A 21,272-nucleotide genomic window follows, 5' to 3' on the forward strand; every position below is an offset into this window, starting at 1 on the left:
AGATTTGGAAGACATGTCATAAAAAAAATTCCAATAAAAAATCAAATTTTTAAAAAAATCAAAAAAATTTTCACTTCTAGACTTAAAATTTTAAAAAATGTAGAGAAAAAAAAAATATATTTTTATGAACAATGAACTTTGTTTTTTTTATTTTGTTTTTTCCAAAACTTTTATAATTGAAATATATTGTATTTTAAAATATAGCTATAATTGTTATAATACACAATTTAATTGTGTTATAGTTATAATTTGTAAATATGAGTAATAATAACAATAATAAAGATAAAGATAAAGATAGAAATATTAATAATAATAATAATAATAATAATAATAAAAATGAAAAGATAATGAATAGAAGAGGAATGGATGATATTGCAAAGCAAGCAATGCAACATCATTTCCAAGATACAATGATGATGGATGCTGATTATCATAATGATCCACAGTTGTATTATCATTTACACCAACAGCAACAACAGCAACAACAGTATCAACAGCAACAACAACAACAATATCATCATCACCAGCAGCAAATGCAACAAATGATGCCACCACAATTTCATCAGCTACGTCAAGCTCAACCCAAAAAAGAAACAAAGAGAAATCCTCGTATGAATCCATCGATGCATCACCAACAAACCATCGATCTGATGATGGATCCACACCAGATGATGAATGCCAGTGCAGATGATGACGATGTCTACGAAGAGCAGCACTTGGGCTACTTGGATCATCCGAGCAAGAAGCTAATGGTTGGCGAATTCAGAAATGTACTGGTGACCTACATCGTGAGTGAAGTCGAGAGTTTTGAGAAATTCAAGATTCACTTGGAGCAGATCAACATGGATTCTCAATCGCTCTTTCAAAAGTGGTCAAAAGAGCAAGTGCACATCGGTGCAGAGGTGGACATTGCAGTCAAAAACGAGTTTTGCACTACAGTCTCCATTCAGAACAAGACCAGTCGATACGATATCAATTTCATTGATAGTGGTGAGACACTCCGTCTCGGTGCTTCGTCATCGGACCTCATCAAGAACTGTACCAAGATCTCGGTTCACAACGTCGATCGTCTGCTCAGTTGCATACTGCTGGCGGATGAGGAGAATCTCTCGGTGGAGCTGCTCCATCAGAAAATACCGAATCTCAAGCAGATGCTTCAGCTCAGAACCAAGTGTGCGTTTGTCATTGCCAAGCACGTTCAGGAATGCGATGATTGGTTCGCACACTCCAAACTCGCTCACGCTCAATTGATTCAGCAGAACAAGGAGTTTGAGAAGATCAGTTTTTTATTTATTCCCATTATTTTCCCAGGGCTGTCATCGACCGAGCCACTCGATCCCAATGCTGCCAAGAACAAAGAGAGTGGTTGTTCCTTTATCAATGATCTCCGTAAGGATATCAAGGATTTCTTGTGTAGTCCCAAAGACTCTAGTCCTGTAGATAAACTGGTCAATCATCTTGCAGATCAACATCTACCCCCACCACAACCACAACAACCTCAACAACATTTACCAGAAGGTGATCATAACGCTCCTCAGGATGATGATATGGAGGATGACAATTTTCATATACCTGCTGTAAATGATCAACCACAACAAGAAGAGCAAGTGAATATTTTTGAAAACAATAATAATAATAACAATAATAATAATGAACATTTAAAAGACGGTCACCAAAAGGCATCAAATGACAAGCATGATAAGGATATCAATTTCCAAACTATATCCCTTTTTTATAAAGAACTATTGGGACGTGATGGTCTAATCTACTGCAGTATTGACTTGAACGAGAAGGTATTCAAGTGGAATTCGTCAAAGAATACAATCCTTGCTCAAGTTAAATTTAGCGATATCAAATTCATTTTATTGTAAGTTAATAAGAATTCTTTTTATTAATTTTTTGGTTTGACTAATAATCTATTGTTTCATATCTATTAGAAATAGAACACATCAAAATTCAGTATCAATGGAAATTCATCTAAAGAAGTCGCATTCTGTCAAGCAAGAGAAGAAATCAAATAGAATACTGACCTGTAAGATTAGTGCTGACGATTGGCAAACATTCTCTACAAACTACAATTTCACTGTACCTCTGAAAGAGCTACTTGAAGATCCGCTTCCCGACAATCGAATCGTTTGGTTCAAACCTTTTAATGCCTTCAAAAAGACATTGGCATTTGGTGAAATGGTTAAAGATCTCGTAGGGAATGAGGATATGAGTGTCAACAGTGAGACTCACTATAGAATTCAATCACTAATTGACGACCGTAACACCAGGGATTTCGTAATGACTGACCCACCCAAACTTCTCTCGGATTTGTCCAACATCAAATCCAATCATTTATTCTCATTTTACATTCTGATGAAATTAGACAAGTAAGTAGAAGTAGTAGTAGTTTATAAATCATCGACGATTTCAAATCATTCTCTAACATATTTTTTTTTAATTATCATTTTTTATAGTTTATCAGAGAATGGTATCCCAGATATCTTAAAATATATTGAACCACTCATCAATGAATTGACCAAGCTTGAAAGTTTCAATCTAAACAAGGCGTTGACTCCCATCTTTGAATCGTTCTTGTCTAGATATCTTATTGACCCGGTGTCTCCAGATCACGTTAACACCCTCTGTATTTTGGCATTGGGATTTTTCAGCTGCAAGACTATCAACACAATGCTTGCCGATGATAATATTTATTTTAGAATCCTACGATTCCTTGATGCAAACAATCAACTTAATAATGAGGTTTCATCATCGTTCTTCCGCAAACTGAAATCAAAAAAGATATTTTTGGATTCTTTCACAACTTTCTTTAAAATATTCGAAGTAAGTATAATATTTTTATAAATAATGTTAGATATTTTTATTAATCCAATTTTATCAAAGCCTATTGAAGCTGAAAACAATAATTATCAAAAGTATTTCAGTATGCTTACCAAGTTTTTAAATTCAACAACCATTCCAATCACTGACATCAATGGTTTAACTGTAAAGAATGAAATGGGTAAATATTGGTTTAATAATATTTAATTATTATTTATATTGTTTTATTAATATTTTATTATTATTTAAAATAGTTGAAGGACTTTCAAAGAATGAACTTTATAATAGATTCGAATTGGTTCGTATCTTTATGAAGATTGACAGATCAACAAGATTGTCAAACGGTCGTGTCATCTATAAGCTCATCTTGGAGGATAAGGTTGGCTTTAGAGATAATCTAAAGAAATACGATAGTACAACAAAAGAAAACGTTCTTTCCAATCTTCATGGCTTTGTAGAGACTGGAATCAAAAAGCATTTTATTGAGATGCCCCAACTTCTTCAACTCCTAACTGATTCCAAGATGCTGTTCCTTTTCACTTCAAAGATTATGCAAGCTATTGGTGACTATAGACACACAGAGATCGATAAGATATTTATATTCAGCCAAGACACCGATCCATTCCGTACCATCCAGAACAACATCTCTAGTAGATTCAGTCTTGACGATTTTTATCAAATCTCACTCTATTGTCCTAAACAAGCTATTAGTATACCAAATGAGATTGTAAGTTAATACAATATCAAATACCTAATATTTGTATATTAATGAAAAAACTGTTTATATTTTATTTAGATTTCTAGACCGATAGCATTTGTCAATAATTTTTCAATTATTGAAGACAACTATCGAAAGCTTAGTCAAGCTTTTATCGACAAGAAAACACATGGATACTATCATAGGCTTACAGGTGATATCGTTCGAAATTATCTTGGTAATAGAGGTGATCAACCAAGTTTATTGTCACTCGAGGTCATTGACGAGAATCCACCATGTACTCTTGTACATTTGATGCTCTTTAACTTCTATCTTGAATTCCTCAATCAAAACCACACCCAATACCCGATCAATGCTGCACATGGAAAATTGGTTGGTTTAGTAACCGATAAATCTTGGGTACATGAATCTACTGTCTATGAGAATAATAGACAAAGAGTAAGTTGAAAAACATTACATTATTTAGTTGGTCGACTACTAACAATATTTATTATAATTTCTGTTTAAACAACAATTATAGTTTAAATCAATTTTAGAAGAAAATACAAGAATAATGAGAAACAATTGGAATCCATCATATGCAGGTGACTATGACCATCAAATGAGCATTTTGATGAGATATTTCGGTGCAGTCAACACCAAGTCATCGGAGGAACTCGATAAGAAATATAGAGGAGAGGTAACTGAGCTTTTCAATCTTAGAACGGTTGGTCATTGGCTCAACAACACTTTCCAGTTCAAGATCACCAAGCTCAATATCGATATCGCCGACGTTTCACCAACCAACCAGATCGTCTATTTGAAAAAGGATATCTTAAGTGCCAAGGGTGAAAAAGGTCATGTGGTGGTTGAAGAGGAATCCATTCGATTCCTTAGATCGTTCTTGTCGACCGAGCATCGAAAGTTCTTCCAGATCATCATGGAGTACTACAACAAGACCGAAATGCCAAACCAAATCGATGTTCTCTGTCATATGACTCGTGACTTTATGAAAAAGTTGATTGGTCAAGACGAAGACATCCAACTCAACGATATCTTTAGAACAGTCATTTCACAATCCGATATCAACTTTAAGAAGGAGATGGAACACATGTATGCCTACTTCTATCCAGACAAGACTTTCAACAACAAAGAGAACTCGCTCTACGAATTTATCAACAAAGCAACTGCACTTTTTGGTATCCAAGCCAACATTCACCATCTCTTTAATTTCATCGACTCCAACAAGCACTATATTAATGTAACAGACTTTGACAACATCAGAGACACAATCACCAACTATCTCCAGACTATTGCACCTGGTCAAAAGTTGATCTCTGTCAAAACTTCACAAAAGATCTTCCAGGATATCACTCAGTTGATTGGTGATCTCACCTATCCTCAATTGGTCTACTTTAAATATGTAAATCCCGACCTCATTGAATTCTTTGCTTCGTTCAAAGACTTCCAAACGACCAACCAAATTATGACTGCCAATCTTATTACCGACGAGTACAACTCTAGTTTGGTCAACAACACAATCCATGCCTACAATCTTTTGCAGCCTTTCATTGCAAGATTCCAAGACACCACCAAGGCAACAAAGGAATCTGGAATGTCTGTCAACGCTTTTTCCTCTCTCAGAGAGATGTGTAAGAGTGTCTCTCGTCTCATGGAAAACACTCAGACCGATTTCACAAAGATCGAGTATGTCGTTAATAATATTGCCCATGTTCGTGGTATCTATTCATCTGCTGGTGGTACCTACAATATCGAATCGATTCTTCCAACTGTTTCAGAGATATTGAAAGGCTCAGAGTTTAGTTCGAGAACAACCAAGTATGAGGAGGGTTCAGTTGGTTGGTCCATTAAAATCAGTTCATCTTCACTCGAGTTTACTCAGGAAAAGATTGAAGATTTCGTTCAGGGACTCAATATCACCAAATCATCGAATTCATCCGACACGAAAACCAATGACTTGGTTGCCAAGTTCCAGAGTGTTGTCAAGTTACTCAGTACCGTTCATATTATTCACTGTGAGATGGACCGTTTATTCCATCCCGACTATTTCGAAGGTATAATCAAGTTGGCATTCAATGATGCAACAGACCTACAGAGTAAGAAGGAAAGTCTTGAGAAGAGTCTGAACGAGTGGAAGTCGAAAATTCAAAACCTTCCCACAAGACTTTTGCTTCTTAAAGCTCATGGTCTCTCTTCTCTTATCTCTGGTTACAACAAGATCTTCAACCACTACAATGCAAAGCCCGATTTTGTTCAAAGGATGGCAACTCATGTAACTCCATTCATCAAGTATTGCTATCCATACTCTGGACTTCCCATCAAGAGTGAATTGATAGCCAAGATCATTGTTGACAATAATCTACTTGCCAAATATGACTACTCTGTATTTTTGACTGGTTTAGTTGAGGGTCTTACCAACACAGAAGAGGCTTATGAAGATCTTTCCGAAGAGACAGGTCCAATTCTGGTTCATCTCAATTCCAAAGATAATCTCTACAATGTCTTGATGCAGCTGAACAATTCAATGTTACCACATCCATCCCAACTGTTCTACTCCTATGCCTTTTCAAAGGATATCGAATATTTCTTGCGTCTGATCGAAGAGATGTCAGGTTATACATTCTTTTTAATTGGTATCCCCAATGAAAAGGATAAGCTCATGCATTGGCTCTCTGATCACTACAGTAAGCAAACTACAGATAAACTTGCTAGACTCTATGTGATCTCAACCGAGCGTTCTATGGCTACAGATCTATTTTCATTCTTGCCAAACAGCAACACCATGTTTGACACTGAATGGAAGAACTTTAAAGAGAGTTGGAACCGAACCAAAGAATCGATTGGAATCGAGCAGTTGGTATTGGTTTGTGGTGATTGTGGTACCGGTAAATCGTATTTCATCCGTTCAAAGAAACACTCATCCAACAATCCAATCACAGTTCATCTAAGACCAAATTTCGATGCCAAACCGATGATCCACCATCTCAGAAAACACAAGGACAAAAAGAAGATCATGATTCACTTTGTTATCTCACCTTACTGTGATTTCGATAGTTTCAATCATTTTATCTATCCACTGATCACTCGTGGCTATGTATTTGGTAATCGTGTTGAGGAGATCTACAACGTACCAGAGACACTCTTACTTCAAATCTATGTTGAAATTGGATCACCACTGTTGGGAGCCAAGAAATACGCAAGATTCTCTGATTATCTAACAGATACCATCCCACTGGTTCAACATTTGGCAGAGATTACTGACCACACCAAGACACAATGGGAAGTCACTCCAACCGAATTAAAATGCTACTCCTATGTTCATTCGAATCCCTACCAGAAGCCATCATTGGAACTCGGTAAAAAGGTTGCAAACGTTCATGAATACATTCAGACTATCAAAAAGATTCTCCTGAAAGAGTTTGCTTATAATCCTGCATTCCTTTCCGATCCTAAACATCTCTTGCACAGAAAGAGTTTTATGAAACTCCTAGAGGAGAGATTGGTATTTTTGGATGCCTACTACGATACCTATGCAGAGGTTGGACTGTCTGATTCAGAATCTCAGTCCAAAAATCAACAGCTACTCTTACAGCCTTACGAGTTGTATCACTACCTCATCTTGGAGGCAGTCAAGTTCTCTGACCCTCAATTGGCCACTGCCCAGAACATTTGGAAAGAGCCACCAATGATTACCTCTCGTTACCTTTCTCAGGCAAACAAGAAGACTGTTTCAATCGATTACATTGATTTCTCAAGCAAGCCAAAACTAATCACCAGAGTCCAGTTGGTCACTTTGGAGACTGCCAAACAAGAGCCTGCTCGTTTTAGAACGATCATTGCCAACATTTTCGGAATTTCCTCACGTACCAACATTGTTTTGAATCTCTGTCAACAGTATCACTATGTGTTGACACCAGAGTTTGGTATACGTCTCCTAATGCTTCACAACAAGGTAAAGAATCAACGATCATTGGTGTTGACTGGTGATACAGGTGTCGGTAAGACATTCATTCTCTTGTTCTACTCATTGCTCATCAATGCCAAGAACAATTCACTGCCCGACATTATCTCTCGTATCAGAGAGGAAGTCAACAAACTCATTCAAAACAAGACCGATTTTGTTTTGAAGGGTATCATGGACGGCGATCAACAATCGAAACTCTTACCGGGTGAAGTCTCTCTTATTCAGATTCAAGATGCACTCACTCAACTCTGTGAACACGATCCCATGAAAGAATCAAACAACAACAACAACAACAACAACAATAATAGTAGTGGCAGCAGCTCCAAGTTCCAAAATAGAAGTTTCCAACATACACTATTCTCTACTGTTGAGAATCTCATTGCTGTGATGATGAACAACTATCCTCTGATCGAGACACCACGCAATTCACTGCTCTACCAGATTCGTTTCAAGAGTTCCACCAGTGTCATCATTCAAAACAAGGAAAAACTTTTGGAAGCTGTCAAAGAGATTTCCTCTGCCACCTTTAGAAATCTCTTCCATCGTATCATTATGCATCAAAAGTTTACCTCAAAGATCTTTAAGAATTTGGTGCTGAGCTACATTGCCGAAGCCAAACAACTCAGACACATCGATCCAAATCTCAAGATGCTTATCTTTATTGATGAGTTCAACACTAGTCCAAACGATACGCTTGCATTGATCAACGAAATCTTTATCGATGGAACACTCGATGGTGAAGGATGTATTCCTGACAATATCTTCTGGATTGGTGCAATGAATCCAGTAAAGACCACCTCAATGGAGGCTGTCGATTACACAGGTCAGACTACAACTACCAGTCATCTCTCGTTTGTTGTTCAACATCCGCCACCTGCAATGGTTCAACTTTTCTTGAACTATGGTGATTTCACTGCCAAGAATGAACAATCTTTCTTGGAATCACTTTTCTTGGTTAGAGATGATATCATTCAAACTACAGAGGTCGATCTGTTGAAACAACAACAGAATCTCAAAGAGATCATCATCATCGGTCAAAATGCACTTCGTGAAACCAACCAAGCAAGAACTCATGTTTCGATTCGTGATATCACTAGAGTTATAGACCTCTATAAATTCTTTAGATACACCCCGGTTGGAAATAGTATTTTGAATTGTGCGTACAAATTAAAAGACAACAACAACCAAGAGAGTGTTACAATGCTTCATTGGATGTCAATCATTGCTTCAATTGGGTTGACCTATTACATTCGTGTTTCTCCTGGCGAGAGTCGTGATCTCCTCATCAAGAAGGTCAATGACTACTATGGAAAGCAAGTTGATGCTTTTCCGGCCATCAAAGCGGTTTTCAGTGATGCCAATAACATGTTCAAATCGATTTACTCCAAATTCTGTGAAACTGCTAAACTACCACCTGGTATTGCTTTGACTGAATCACTCAAGCTCAATATATTTGGTATTACAGTTGCCATCAACTCAAGACTCCCAATATGTATTGTCGGTCCGCCAGGTTGTTCAAAGACACTCAGTTTTGGTATTGTCATTAACAATATGAATGCCAACAAACTCGACGATCCATCCTCTCCATGGTCTCAAATGACCACTGCTGATCCATTCCGTTACCAATGTACTCCACACACCACCGATATTGAGATTAGCTCTGTCTTTGAACGTTCTCTCAATCGTCAAAAGACATATGACCTCTCGGGAGGCAAAAGTCGTTGTGTTGTCTTCTTTGATGAAGCAGGTTTGGTCAATGAGAACGATTCTCCAATGAAGATTATGCACGACTATCTCGACAAGGTTTCACAAAAGATGGACAAGGACTCTGTTGATATCTCTGTTGTCATCCTTTCCAACAAGGTTCTCGATGCCGCCAAGACCAATCGTATGTTGATGTTAGTACACCCACACACCATTACCAAGGAAGACGAGAAAGCACTGGCAGTCGGTTGTTTGTATAACAACAAAGTGTTGACACCATCGGAGAACCAAATTTGTACTGCACTCTGCGCTGCTTATAAGCTTGCAAACAATCATGTCAAAGATACCAAACCGAATCTCTTCCATCAACGTGATTTCGTTTATTTTCTCAGACATCTTGCTCGTGGCTTGAAGAATAACCAAGGTGTGCTCAATGGTGAAGTACTCATCAACTCGATCGAGAGAAACTTTGGTGGTATACCTCCAAAGGAATTTAAAGAGATGGCCAAGGAATTCTTTGATCAACTCCAGAATATTCCAGACGTCTCTGTTAAGCCAGGCAACCTATTGGATACCGACAGAACCATTAAGCGTATCAAAGAGTCACTCCTGGAAACTCTTGACACAAAGCAAGACCCCAACACTGTTCCATTCCGTTATATGATGATTATCGATCCCACTGAAAATGAATCATCACTGATGATCTTGAAGGAACTTGGAATCAATACAACAGTGATTAGAGTCGGTGGTTTCGAACGTGACAGTACAACAGAGTCTCTAGTCAATGTTGTTTCTCAAATCAAATCAGAGATGGCATCGGGTGGTACCGTTGTTTTGGTGAATACCCACCAGATCGATGCATGTTTCTATGATGTCTTTAATAGATATTTCACATTGTTACCTACTCCGGATGGATCAATGCATTTCATTGCCAACGTATCGTTTGGAACTCATTCTATTTTCTGTCCAGTTCATCCAGAGTTTAAGATCATTGTGCATCTCCCACTCTCACAGATGGCACAAACTCAGTTGCCATGGTTGAATCGTTTCGAGAAATATCAACTTTCCATCGAAAAGATGCTCGATTATTACATCAAAAAGAATCTTTCACTGCACACCAGTATTTTCGAAACACTCAAATCTACTGCCACTCATTTCATTGATGAGTTCCACAACAAAGCAACCAACAAATCGTTGTTGTCTGGATTCTCTGAATCAGAGACCATCCCATCTTTGATCTACACTATTGCTAAAGAACTCAAAGCTTCGGACTCTCTCAACATTCAACCACAGCGTATATTTAATACCAATTTGGAACTAATCCCAGAGTCGGAAAACTATGAGATTAGACAATTCAATTGGAAGTTACTCCAGATCGCTCGTCCAGAGAGTATCTTTAACTGCAAGACTCTGCCACAATCCTATATTGAAGAGTATCTTCTTAGACAGGAGCACTTTAATATTTTGAGGTTCCTCGATCATATCTTTAACAAAAAGTTTGTTAAAAATGATCAATCCGTACCCAACAAATGGACATTCTTTACAAGAACTTCACTTACACTTCATCGTTTGAAAGACTCGGAGCATATGGATAATTTCCACAAGATCCTACTGTCTCAACTCTTCAAAAACGGCGATACCGAGAGTGAAATCGATCCCATGGAAATTGACAGCAAAGAGAATATTCTCAAGATTATTCAGTTGGGTTCATTCAAGTCGAGCCACAGCTGTGATCTTGAACTCGATCATTTCAAGAATTCCAAAGTGCAAAAGATTTGTATGATCATTGCAGATATGTCATACGTCAATCAGCACCAGGTCAATTTCATTGTCGACAGGTTCAACAAGTTTGATAAGAGCAAGCTCCTTATCACCATTTGTCACTATCCACCTGAATTCTCATTGTCCAATCAAACCAAACTCAATTCCATTTTCTTGAATGGCATAGAGTATATGTATATCGATTCTCTTGGACTCAAGATTGACACTCAGCTCATGGAGAGTAACCAGAATAGCTTAGACTCTGACATTCGTACATGGATCGGCAGAGCCTATGGATTGAAGCTTTCGATCGACCCACAATCTTTGGAAAGAACATTTGAAGATATGTTCTTTGAACATCTCAGACAGGTTGCAATGGAAATGAATCCTGTATTTTTACCGCTGAAGGCAGATCCAGCTGAACGTACCTTCTATTCAAATGCCGATCAAAGAGTTACACTGATAGAGGATCTCTTCAGAAGCAACAAAGAGTGGTACAACACTACCATTCAAATGTTGTCAACAGAGTGGGGTCAGAAGGATATGTTTAAACAGATCATAACAAACATTTCCAAGCTGATTGTATCCGGTAAACTGGTTCATTCGTTCTTTGATTCAATTAAAAACTCGATGATCACCTTCTTTTATCCTATGGTGTCACAGATCTTTAAGATTGTTACAAACTATCAATCTTATCTCAGAGTTTCAAAGATCAAAGATGCACAAAACTCAGAGTTGGTTAGACTTTACATTCAGAGTGTCAGAGTACCAGAAATCAACGAGAACATTGAGGAGAGATTCGAACCAGTCACACTTACAGTTCACCAGGAAAAAGTCCTCCAACAAGAATCTTGCTTACCTCTCTATGACTCTGTAATCTCGAATCTCAAGACTCTCTTTGACAATACACTTAATCTTCACCCCAACAGAGGAATCGACAAGATTTTTGGTGAATACACCAAATATGTATCGAACCATTCATTGGGACCTCTCATCCAATACATCAGTGAAAACGATACGCTCTACCAACAATTCCAAACCGATTTCGTGATTAGAACCATGAGATTCGACAAGTCGTGGTTAGAGTTTGTGTTGTTGGTCATCAAAAAGATCTTCCCAATTCGATCAGATTCAATATTGTTGTTTATTGTCTGCAATTATTTCTACTCTCCTACCATTCACTATCTCAAGAGTTTGACAACACCATTGATGAATCTAAAGACCAACGTATCGATTTTGCAGGAATTCCGAAATCTAAATTTGGACAAAGACAAACTTTCGAATACCAATCAAGCCAAATCCATTATCACCGCGCTTGCAATGAAATTGATCTACAAAGAGATCGTTGATATTTCGCCAGAGGCCAAGAATCTCTCTGATATCACTGCCAATTGGTGTAATGTTGTACGTGAAATACTCAATCGTGTCCCAATCTACACTATCCTCAGACAAGCTCAGGGTAAAGGTGACACTGGACAGTTTACATCATACATCTATATCCTTTTCAATCTATGCATTTTTGCAAGTACCATCGGTAACATTGATACCACCGAGAGCATCTTGTCTTGCATCTATCGTGGAGTTCCAAAGGCAAAGAGATTCGACCCTGAAGATATCTTCCAACCCTTTAGTAGTTTTTTCTCTAACGTTAACCGTATACTCAAAGAGAGAGGACTTCCACCTGTGGAGTTATCATGCTTCCTCACAACCTTTGAGCCGTTCATCAATTTGTCGACTGCAAACAAGAGAAATTTCTTGTTAATGTGCAACAATGATAAATCGTTGAATCAAGATTTCGTTTCAAAGATCCCCATGGGCTGGTTCTGCAACAACATATTCAATAGTTACGATTCTTTCTTCAAGTCGTATTCCGTCATCATCGAGGAGATATTTACAAAGCAAGGTGTCACTCTATTTTGTAATCCAGTACTCTATTGTTTACATCCAAACAATGAAGTTCCAACGGGAGAGCTTTTGCAATTCCTCGGTGTCTCCAAAGAGGAGTTCCAACAAGAATTTAAGCCAAATCCAAATCTGATCAATATTCTCTACTTTGTCGAGCTAGAGAGATGTCGTCGTCTCAATCTAGATACAATCAATCTCATGGTCAAGTGGCAAGAAATGGTTAGATCTCCTAGTATTCTGGAAAGAATCAAAGTGAATGCAATGTCAACTCATTTCATTGATAATCTTGCCAAAATGCTCAATGATGAAGGTGTAGAGCCAACCAAGAACTACTTAGACAATAACAAAATGCTCACCACCACAATGAATAAGATCTTTTCAATGGAGCGTCAGACCAAAGCAAACAAGATCCAGCGACGTTTCAATCATATGTATCTGCTGAACAAGATTAGCTCTGAAAAGACTCTGGTTGATATTCTCAAGAATCAGGCATTCCTCAAGACCATTGCAATGGAAGAGAATCTTGTCACCATTGATATTTCAATGAAAGAATCAACACTCTATAGTTTCACCGTCGATTCTTCAACCGATGATGGTAAGCTATTCAAGAGTATCAAGGATGCAGTAGATTCGAAATCCGATGAGGACATCAACCGATTAATCGCACAATGTAGAAACACACCTCGTTCTTGTGGATTCTTTAGAATGTCATTGTTCCTCATTACCTATCAATACTATCTGGATGACCTTGAATTTGGATTTATCGAGAAACTGATTGCCCCCGGATCACTCTTTAATACAGCCATCGGTAATGAACCATACATCAATTTCTTTAAGAAGATCATAAAGAAGGACTTCAAGATAAGCATTAAAAACTTTGATGAAGTCGTCATGAAGTATCCAAACAAGGCCAAGGATCATTTTGTCATTGGACAGCTCCTAGTCAACTATGTTGCTGCCTCAATTGGTTCCAACAGTAACTTTTATCTCTACGAACTTACACGTGACTTTAAGAAGGTCTGTGGTAAGAAGTTCCCTGCCACTGAATTAATTTTCCGTGATTGTGGTATGGTCTATCGTCTTGGTGGAGGTGCCGATGCTCGAATCTATTGTATGAAGAATAATCCACTCTACAAGTACATGATCGGTTCTACTTCATGGGCTGTTTTCAGTTGGACCGCCAGTTGTTTGGTTACCAGAGAAGATGTAGCCTACTTGACCGATCCAAATATTCACTTTGCCAATTTCCTAGAGAAAAAGACAATCGATGGATTGACAGATTACGTTGGTATTAGAGCGCTTACTTCAATCTCTGAGGTCAAGATCAATCAAGACATTGTGGATCAACATATTGAACCTGGTCACTTTTTGTCAGAGTTGGTTTACCAGCTTTGGGATGAAGCATACACTGCCCCACGTCCAGTAATGAGAGCGTATTTCGAGGAAACCCACTCAGACAAGGACGTCTATGCCTATGAAAACTATCTTATAGAGGTAATTGAAAAGGTTAGAAAAGACTATCCAAATATCAAGACAAAAAGAATTGATGCAGTGGTCTCCCAATCAGCTACACTCGCCCAAGCCATCAAATGCAGACAGAAATACGTAACCAAGTTCACATCGCCATTCTACGACTATGAATATATTCACGACTTGATCACCAAGAAGGAAAACAAGCTTTTGCTTTATTTCTCAACCAACATTGCCACCATTTGCATCTCCAAGTATTTCTATGAAGTCATTCAGCTTATTGAACTCATATTCAAGTATTTCTCTCGTCGTCTTCCCCAGGAAAACCAATTCTTTACCATACCAGAGTGTATCAAATTCCTAGAGACTCACAAGTACGAAGACGAAAACACAATCAAATCTATCAAAACGAAATGGGAGAATGCTAAGAAATCATGGAATGACATTCTTGAACATCTTCAAATCATGGAAGGTGGTTGTCGTGCAATGCCAGACTATGAAAAGGTTGTACAACCAATCACTGATGACACTCCGCTCGTATCTCTCCTCTTTAATCGTGATCTCTCTTCGAACGGTCTTATTATTAATCTAATTAATAACTGGGTTACCAATACTCAGTCAAAGGCTGTAGGACATTTGGATCAAGTCCAAAAAACAGAGCTCTTCCAGAGAATCATTGAATCCCCAGATAGTGAAGACAACAACATCGATATTGGTAATATGTCATTCGATTTTGGAGAGAACTTTTATTTGATTGGTTCCAACTACAATCTCACCGATTTCCAAAAGTTTATTTCCAACTGTATCTCGCACTATCAAACATTTGATAGAAATCTTTTCGATCCAAAGATGTCCTTTGTTGAAAACAAACTCATCTACAACTATGTTGCCGGCAAAATCAATGGTGGTCAGCAAATGAAACAGTACATGGTCGATTTCCCATACAGAGTTAGCGTTGCCCAAAACAATTCCAAAGTTTCAACCAACACTTCAATGTCTTCACAGATTATACCAGAATATGTGAAAGAACTGCTTATCATTCAAGAGAAACTAGATAGTGCCACATTTGGACAGGAAATCAAAGATCCAAACATTAAGATTCCATTGGATATGAGCACTGCCAAGCTTCACCCAGAGGAAAGTGAGACTCTTTGTCGTTTCTTGACCTCACTTATTGCCAGAGTGATCAATAATATCTTGAAAGATCCCATCAACAAGACCAAGGTACCAGGTTACCTAATGATGACACTCGTTGAAATAAGTATGAGAATTGGTCTAACCTATCATAAGATATCGAAACCCATTATCAGTCATTTGGCAATGGTTCGACTGACTAGTCTCAAGACTATATCGGAAATGATCATTAAGAATTCACTCAGCTATGGTCATCTCTACTCTGGAATTGTAAACGACCCAGTTCAGGCAGATCCAACCATCATCAACCACTTTGAGAGCATTTGTATTAATCTCAAGAATGAAGCCTCCAAAGAGAATCAAGATATCTTGCCTTGGATCCATTACTTTGAAGAGATAATTCAGATACTGGCCAGTCCAAAAAGCAAAGATCTGCTCAAACTTCAACAACCAGATACTCCTTTGAAGGATCACGTCTGTAATTTGCTTATGAACATGAGACACCAGTCACCGTCAAAGCTCTACACATCTCACAGTCAGTTTTTCCAAGACAACATTACACTGTCCTACTACTCATTCTTCATGAGAACCATCCATGAGATTCTCTCTTTCCTCAAGATCAAAGATCTAAACCAAAAGAAGGAGATCTATAAAGAACCCCATCTCTATCATTTCAGACTTCAAAAGGAAACTCCAATGGAAGTTGATAACAAGTCCAACCAAGTGGAAGATATACAAATGGAGCCAGCAGCACCTGTTCTGGAAGTTCAAAAAGAAGTGGAGGAACCAGAGATCAGTGAAGATGAATTGGACGTGGTAGTAGATTCAAATCAACTCATAGAGATTGAAAACGAAGACCGTGGAGAGAGGGTAGAACCAAAGAAAGAGAAAATACCCGATATTGGATCTTATCCACACACAGGTTTCCAAGTATTATACAATTGGTTGTTGGAAGTCACAGACATAAATCTTGATAGATTTAAGCTTGTAAAGAAAGGAGATTTCCACGAAGATTTCTACAATCATGTTGTTGAATTCAGAAATTCATGTAAATCAGGTGGCAAAGTACCTCTCCATCCTATCATTCTAGATTTGATCCATATTACAAAGGCGAGAGATCAAACAGGTTGTCGTTTATTGCTTCAATTTTTAGAGACTTTGGTCTATGTGGATAATCAAATAATGCCAAGTGGTATTTTCAAAATGTCAAACAATTTAATTTGTCAAGATTGTAAGCATGAAAACTTGGCATATCAGATTTCCTATTTCAAATGCGCATTTGAAGATAAAAAGGATACCGACTTGGTTAGTTTACTCCTCACAAACCAACAATTGGAGTAAGTTACATTGCTTTTATAATGTTATATGAACCACAAACACTAATTTTTTTTTATTTTATAGAACTAAACAATGTGCCAAGTGTCAAGAATACTCAATTGCCACAATTCCAATCGATCCAGCAAAGTACTTGTTCATTCAAATTAATAGATCAGAAACTGCAGATGAGAGAATATACACCAAACTTGCCATTCCAGATTCATTTGATTTGATGGATATCTATCAGGTACCTGGTAAATCATTTACCTACACATTACATGCTATATTGGTAAGTATTGTTTCTAATATGTTTAGTGCAACATTTAAAATCTAACCAATTCCAACCTATTATTAATAGTGTCTCGAAGGTCCCCAAAGTGCACCAACCTTTTCTTTATTTATAAAGAAAGGTAATTCATTCACAAGAATAACCAATACTATCGTAGAAGGAGTTGATTTGAAAGCATACAATGATATTATCCTAAATAGCTGCGTCTCTGTCATTTACTCCAACGCTTTTAATAAGAAATTTGATATTCCTCAACAACCACAACCAGCTGCTCAACAACCAGCTTCCCAACAACCAGCTCCTCAACAACCAGCTTCCCAACAACCAGCTTCCCAACAACCAACTTCCCAACAACCAACTTCCCAACAACCAACTTCCCAAACTGACGTTGTAATGGAGCCAGCATCAAATGCTCAAAAGATTAATAGTGCCTTGAATGAAACATTTTTAGACTGGATCTCCTCAATTGCAGATGTTAAACCAACAAGCCGTGAATTAATTTCAAAGGTTCTGGTTGAACATGGTATAGACACATTTTCCATCGCTCTCAGTGTTTTGAAGGAACCAGAAATGCTTCGTAATCTTTTAATCGAAAAAGGTGTACCAAAGATCACTACGAACACCTTTATTAGATTACTTGGTATCAAGATAGACAAAGAGTCATTTAAATTAGTTCCACACGAGCCTGAAAACTTGGACTTTTTTGATTGGGTCAGACAATTAGGATTTAACGAGAAATCGTCAGAAAATGTAATCACTGTTTTGGATCAAAACGACATTATAACATTTGATGGTGCGAAAGCAAATATGGACAGTATCAAAGAAGAATTGAAGGACTCTTTGCCATTTGGAAATATTCATCATTTACTCACTCATTTAGAACTATTAAATTTAAATTAAATAAATAAACAAAATATATAAAACATTTCAGTTTGTAACACATTTTCACTAATGAGAAGATATTACAAGTACCATTAATGTTCTCCAACCATTTTTAGTATTTAATCAGTGAAAAATATAGATCCTATTCTATATTGCACAGATTTCAATCGACTGAAAGTGTCAATACAAGCTACAACACTATTAGTTATACCCCTGATATTCGACAACAAAGTTCATCAACAGCACATCTCTACTTCTCCAAATAAAATAAAAAAAAAAATAATAAGTTATTTAGATAGAAAATTAAAATTATTTATTTAATATGTAAGATTCCTGTTGATTTACATTGTTATTATTATTATTGAATAGATTGATAGGTGAAATTGTTTGGTGTCAGAAGGTGTTCTTCAAAATACCAAATGGTACTTGAAAATCTAAATCGGTTGTACATTATATTATTATTACGACCAAGTTAAATAGGTATTAATTTGAATAAAAACAGTAAAGATATGGTGTAGATTAAATAAGAATAAAAGTTAACTAACCTCCGATATCGACAAGAGTTTGCTGATAATAGAGATCAATATAAAATATTACTTTTGATGTTCAGTGTTTATGATCAACAAATTGTTTTTTTTTTTTTTTTTTACTTTCATTTTAAAGATCTTAAGATATCGTTATCAATAGTAATAACAATATCAATATTTATTTATTTTTCAATTTTAAAAGATGTTACAGCTTTAGAATATAATAATTATTTAAAGAAAGTAATGAGTTATAATATTCAATCCAAATGTAAGCTCAGTCAATGATTTCAGTATTCACTCTCTTCAAGTTTACTTTTTGTGTTCTAAAAAGATACATATTGAAGAGTAATATTGAGATAATGATCATTCCTATAATTCTAAACTAAACTAAACTAAACTAACAAACTAATTTTAATTTATTAATAGATACAGAGTATGCAACGTTAGATTAGATATCGTTTGTTGACAGCAATGTCAATATATTAGTTGAGTGGTGGTTGGCTCTGATGAATGAAGATTAGATATTAGATTGACTATACTCTCAAAGATAGATACTTATTTTGGAAGATGTTGTGAAATAGGACAATAGCGGTAGTGGTCGACTCTTTGGCTAAATCTGACAATGATCAACGAGATTAAAGATACTATCAAAGTGAAAGCACTGTAGCAATAGTAATACATTTCAAGTACAACCAATTAATAGTATGCTCATCAACATTATCAAGACAGAGGGTTCAGCGATGCCAATGAAAGTACAGTTGGAGACCGGGCCTGCTACACAAAGCCAAGGTGTGTTCTTATTGCTATTGAGGTATGTAAATTTAATTTTAAACATTTGCAAATCTACTGCAATTATCTAATATACCGCAATCATATAGAGAGTCAAGTTAATTTATTTAGATTTTATTTCAACACAGCATTAGAAAATGATATTCATCAAGTACCACTGGTTGTCAAAAGCTTACTTTGCTTACTTAATAGGTGAACGATACACCAACACTTTGATCAAAGTCAATGAAGCCACCACCTTCTGACAAGAAGATATGGTCACTATCGAGCAAGCGAGATCGAATGTTTCGAATCATCTACATTTGGATTACAATTATCGACACCAACAATCTTTAAATTGCTACAGATAGATTAACAGTAAGATAAGCATTAGTTTATTAATTAATAGAATGTTACTAACATTTATTGATTATCATTTAGGTAATTATGGTGCATATCAATAGCAGCAACAACAAAATGTTGATTATGGTGCATATCAAAAACAGCAACTGTAACATAATCGTTACAATACATAAAAACTCATTTTTTTAGAAATTATAAAAACACGAAAACATTAAAAAATAAATCATTATTATATTATCCAGATTCATCAATTAAATTAGATTCTTACTATTTTATAATATATATATATATATAGAAATTAACTATATTATATAGCAACATCAACAACAAGTTGAATATGAACAACAGCAGCAGCAACAGCAACAACAACCAAATGTAGATAATAGAAGTTAGAACAAAATCAACAAGTAAATAAAAAAATATTGCTATAGAAACAGAAACAAAAAGATATGACAGCACTTCAAATGGCCAACGAAGAGTTTCAAGCGGCCATCGAGCATATCACCAGAGGATGACGATGAAGAACAAACCGAATGGTTATTAAAAGACAAATCTTCAATCAAGTAAGAGAAAAGAATTAGAAGAAAAAAGATTCTAGAAACAAGATTTATTAATTAATAGAATGTTACTAATATATATTGATTATCATTTAGGAAATTATAAATTTAGATAACATATACTGGAAGAAGTTGTCATACAATAGGATAGATTTAATATCAACTACAACTCCAACAACTACAACAAATGGAAATATTATTTATAAGATTAATAACATTGGCAATTATATAAATGTAAAGCAGAAACAATAAGATTTAGAGAAGATCAATGACAATTTGTAAAGTGGTGATCAAGAATGAAACATATAGTTTCATTTTTAAAATAATAAAGCATATTTATTTATTCAATTCACATGACTTGATATCATTCATTTACTTTGGCATCTATGATTAATTAATGAATAAATTCAAAAAAAATGATTATAAAAGTATTTAACAATTAAAAGTTAATAGGTATATAAATAGATTGAAAGAATAGAATACATGATTAAATCAATGAATTAATGAATAAATCAATCAATTTTTGAATCACTAATAGAATCAATTATTCTATTAGAAATTTGGTTTAATTTAGAGTAATACAGTAGTTACTAGAATATTCTATTTAAATCACATCTAATTCAACAAAATTCGATGTCTGTAAATCCAAGTTTTTGTTTTGCAAAATAGGTAATCAATTCTATCTAATATAATAAAATGTTTCTTCAAAACAGCATTTTTCATAGATAAAAACTCATGCCCATAATGCAAAATTTATTTATAATATTTTTAAACTTCAATCAATTCATAAAGAATTTAATTTATAAGATATAAAACACCTTTTTATACCAATTTAAAGCAACTCCCTTTTTAATCGTAAAGGTTTACCTTTACAAAAATGTTAGGACAAAATGCAAAACTAAAAAATATAGTAAGGTACTTTCAATCAAATATTCAAGATTTCAATTACAGAAATAAAAGATAGTTTATTTCACTTCAATATATCTGCAACCCGCATATTAATCGTCAGGTTTACCTGATGATTAATATGCGGGTTGCCACAGGGCATAGCCCCGGGTTGCCACAGGGCATAGCCCCGGGTTGCCAC

General features: G+C 36.0%; 2 protein-coding genes across 2 annotated transcripts; both read left to right on the plus strand.

Moving 5' to 3' along the window:
- Nucleotides 1-257: 257 nt before the first annotated feature.
- PPL_06205 (uncharacterized protein) lies at nt 258-17,988 on the plus strand (the record flags this gene model as incomplete). Its single annotated transcript, XM_020577068.1, has 11 exons — nt 258-261; nt 283-990; nt 1,312-1,867; nt 1,938-2,375; nt 2,463-2,829; nt 2,890-3,007; nt 3,081-3,553; nt 3,623-3,982; nt 4,065-16,819; nt 16,884-17,088; nt 17,206-17,988. The coding sequence occupies 11 exons, from the start codon at nt 258-260 to the stop codon at nt 17,986-17,988; spliced, it is 16,767 nt and encodes a 5,588-aa protein (XP_020433088.1).
- A 1,213-nt stretch (nt 17,989-19,201) lies between these two features.
- PPL_06206 (uncharacterized protein) lies at nt 19,202-20,021 on the plus strand (the record flags this gene model as incomplete). Its single annotated transcript, XM_020577069.1, has 3 exons — nt 19,202-19,308; nt 19,675-19,717; nt 19,944-20,021. The coding sequence occupies 3 exons, from the start codon at nt 19,202-19,204 to the stop codon at nt 20,019-20,021; spliced, it is 228 nt and encodes a 75-aa protein (XP_020433089.1).
- Nucleotides 20,022-21,272: the final 1,251 nt, after the last annotated feature.

The sequence above is a fragment of the Heterostelium album genome (genome assembly GCF_000004825.1).
Source record: "Heterostelium album PN500 unplaced genomic scaffold PPL_contig14, whole genome shotgun sequence".
In the NCBI taxonomy this organism is placed as follows: Eukaryota; Evosea; class Eumycetozoa; order Acytosteliales; family Acytosteliaceae; genus Heterostelium; species Heterostelium album.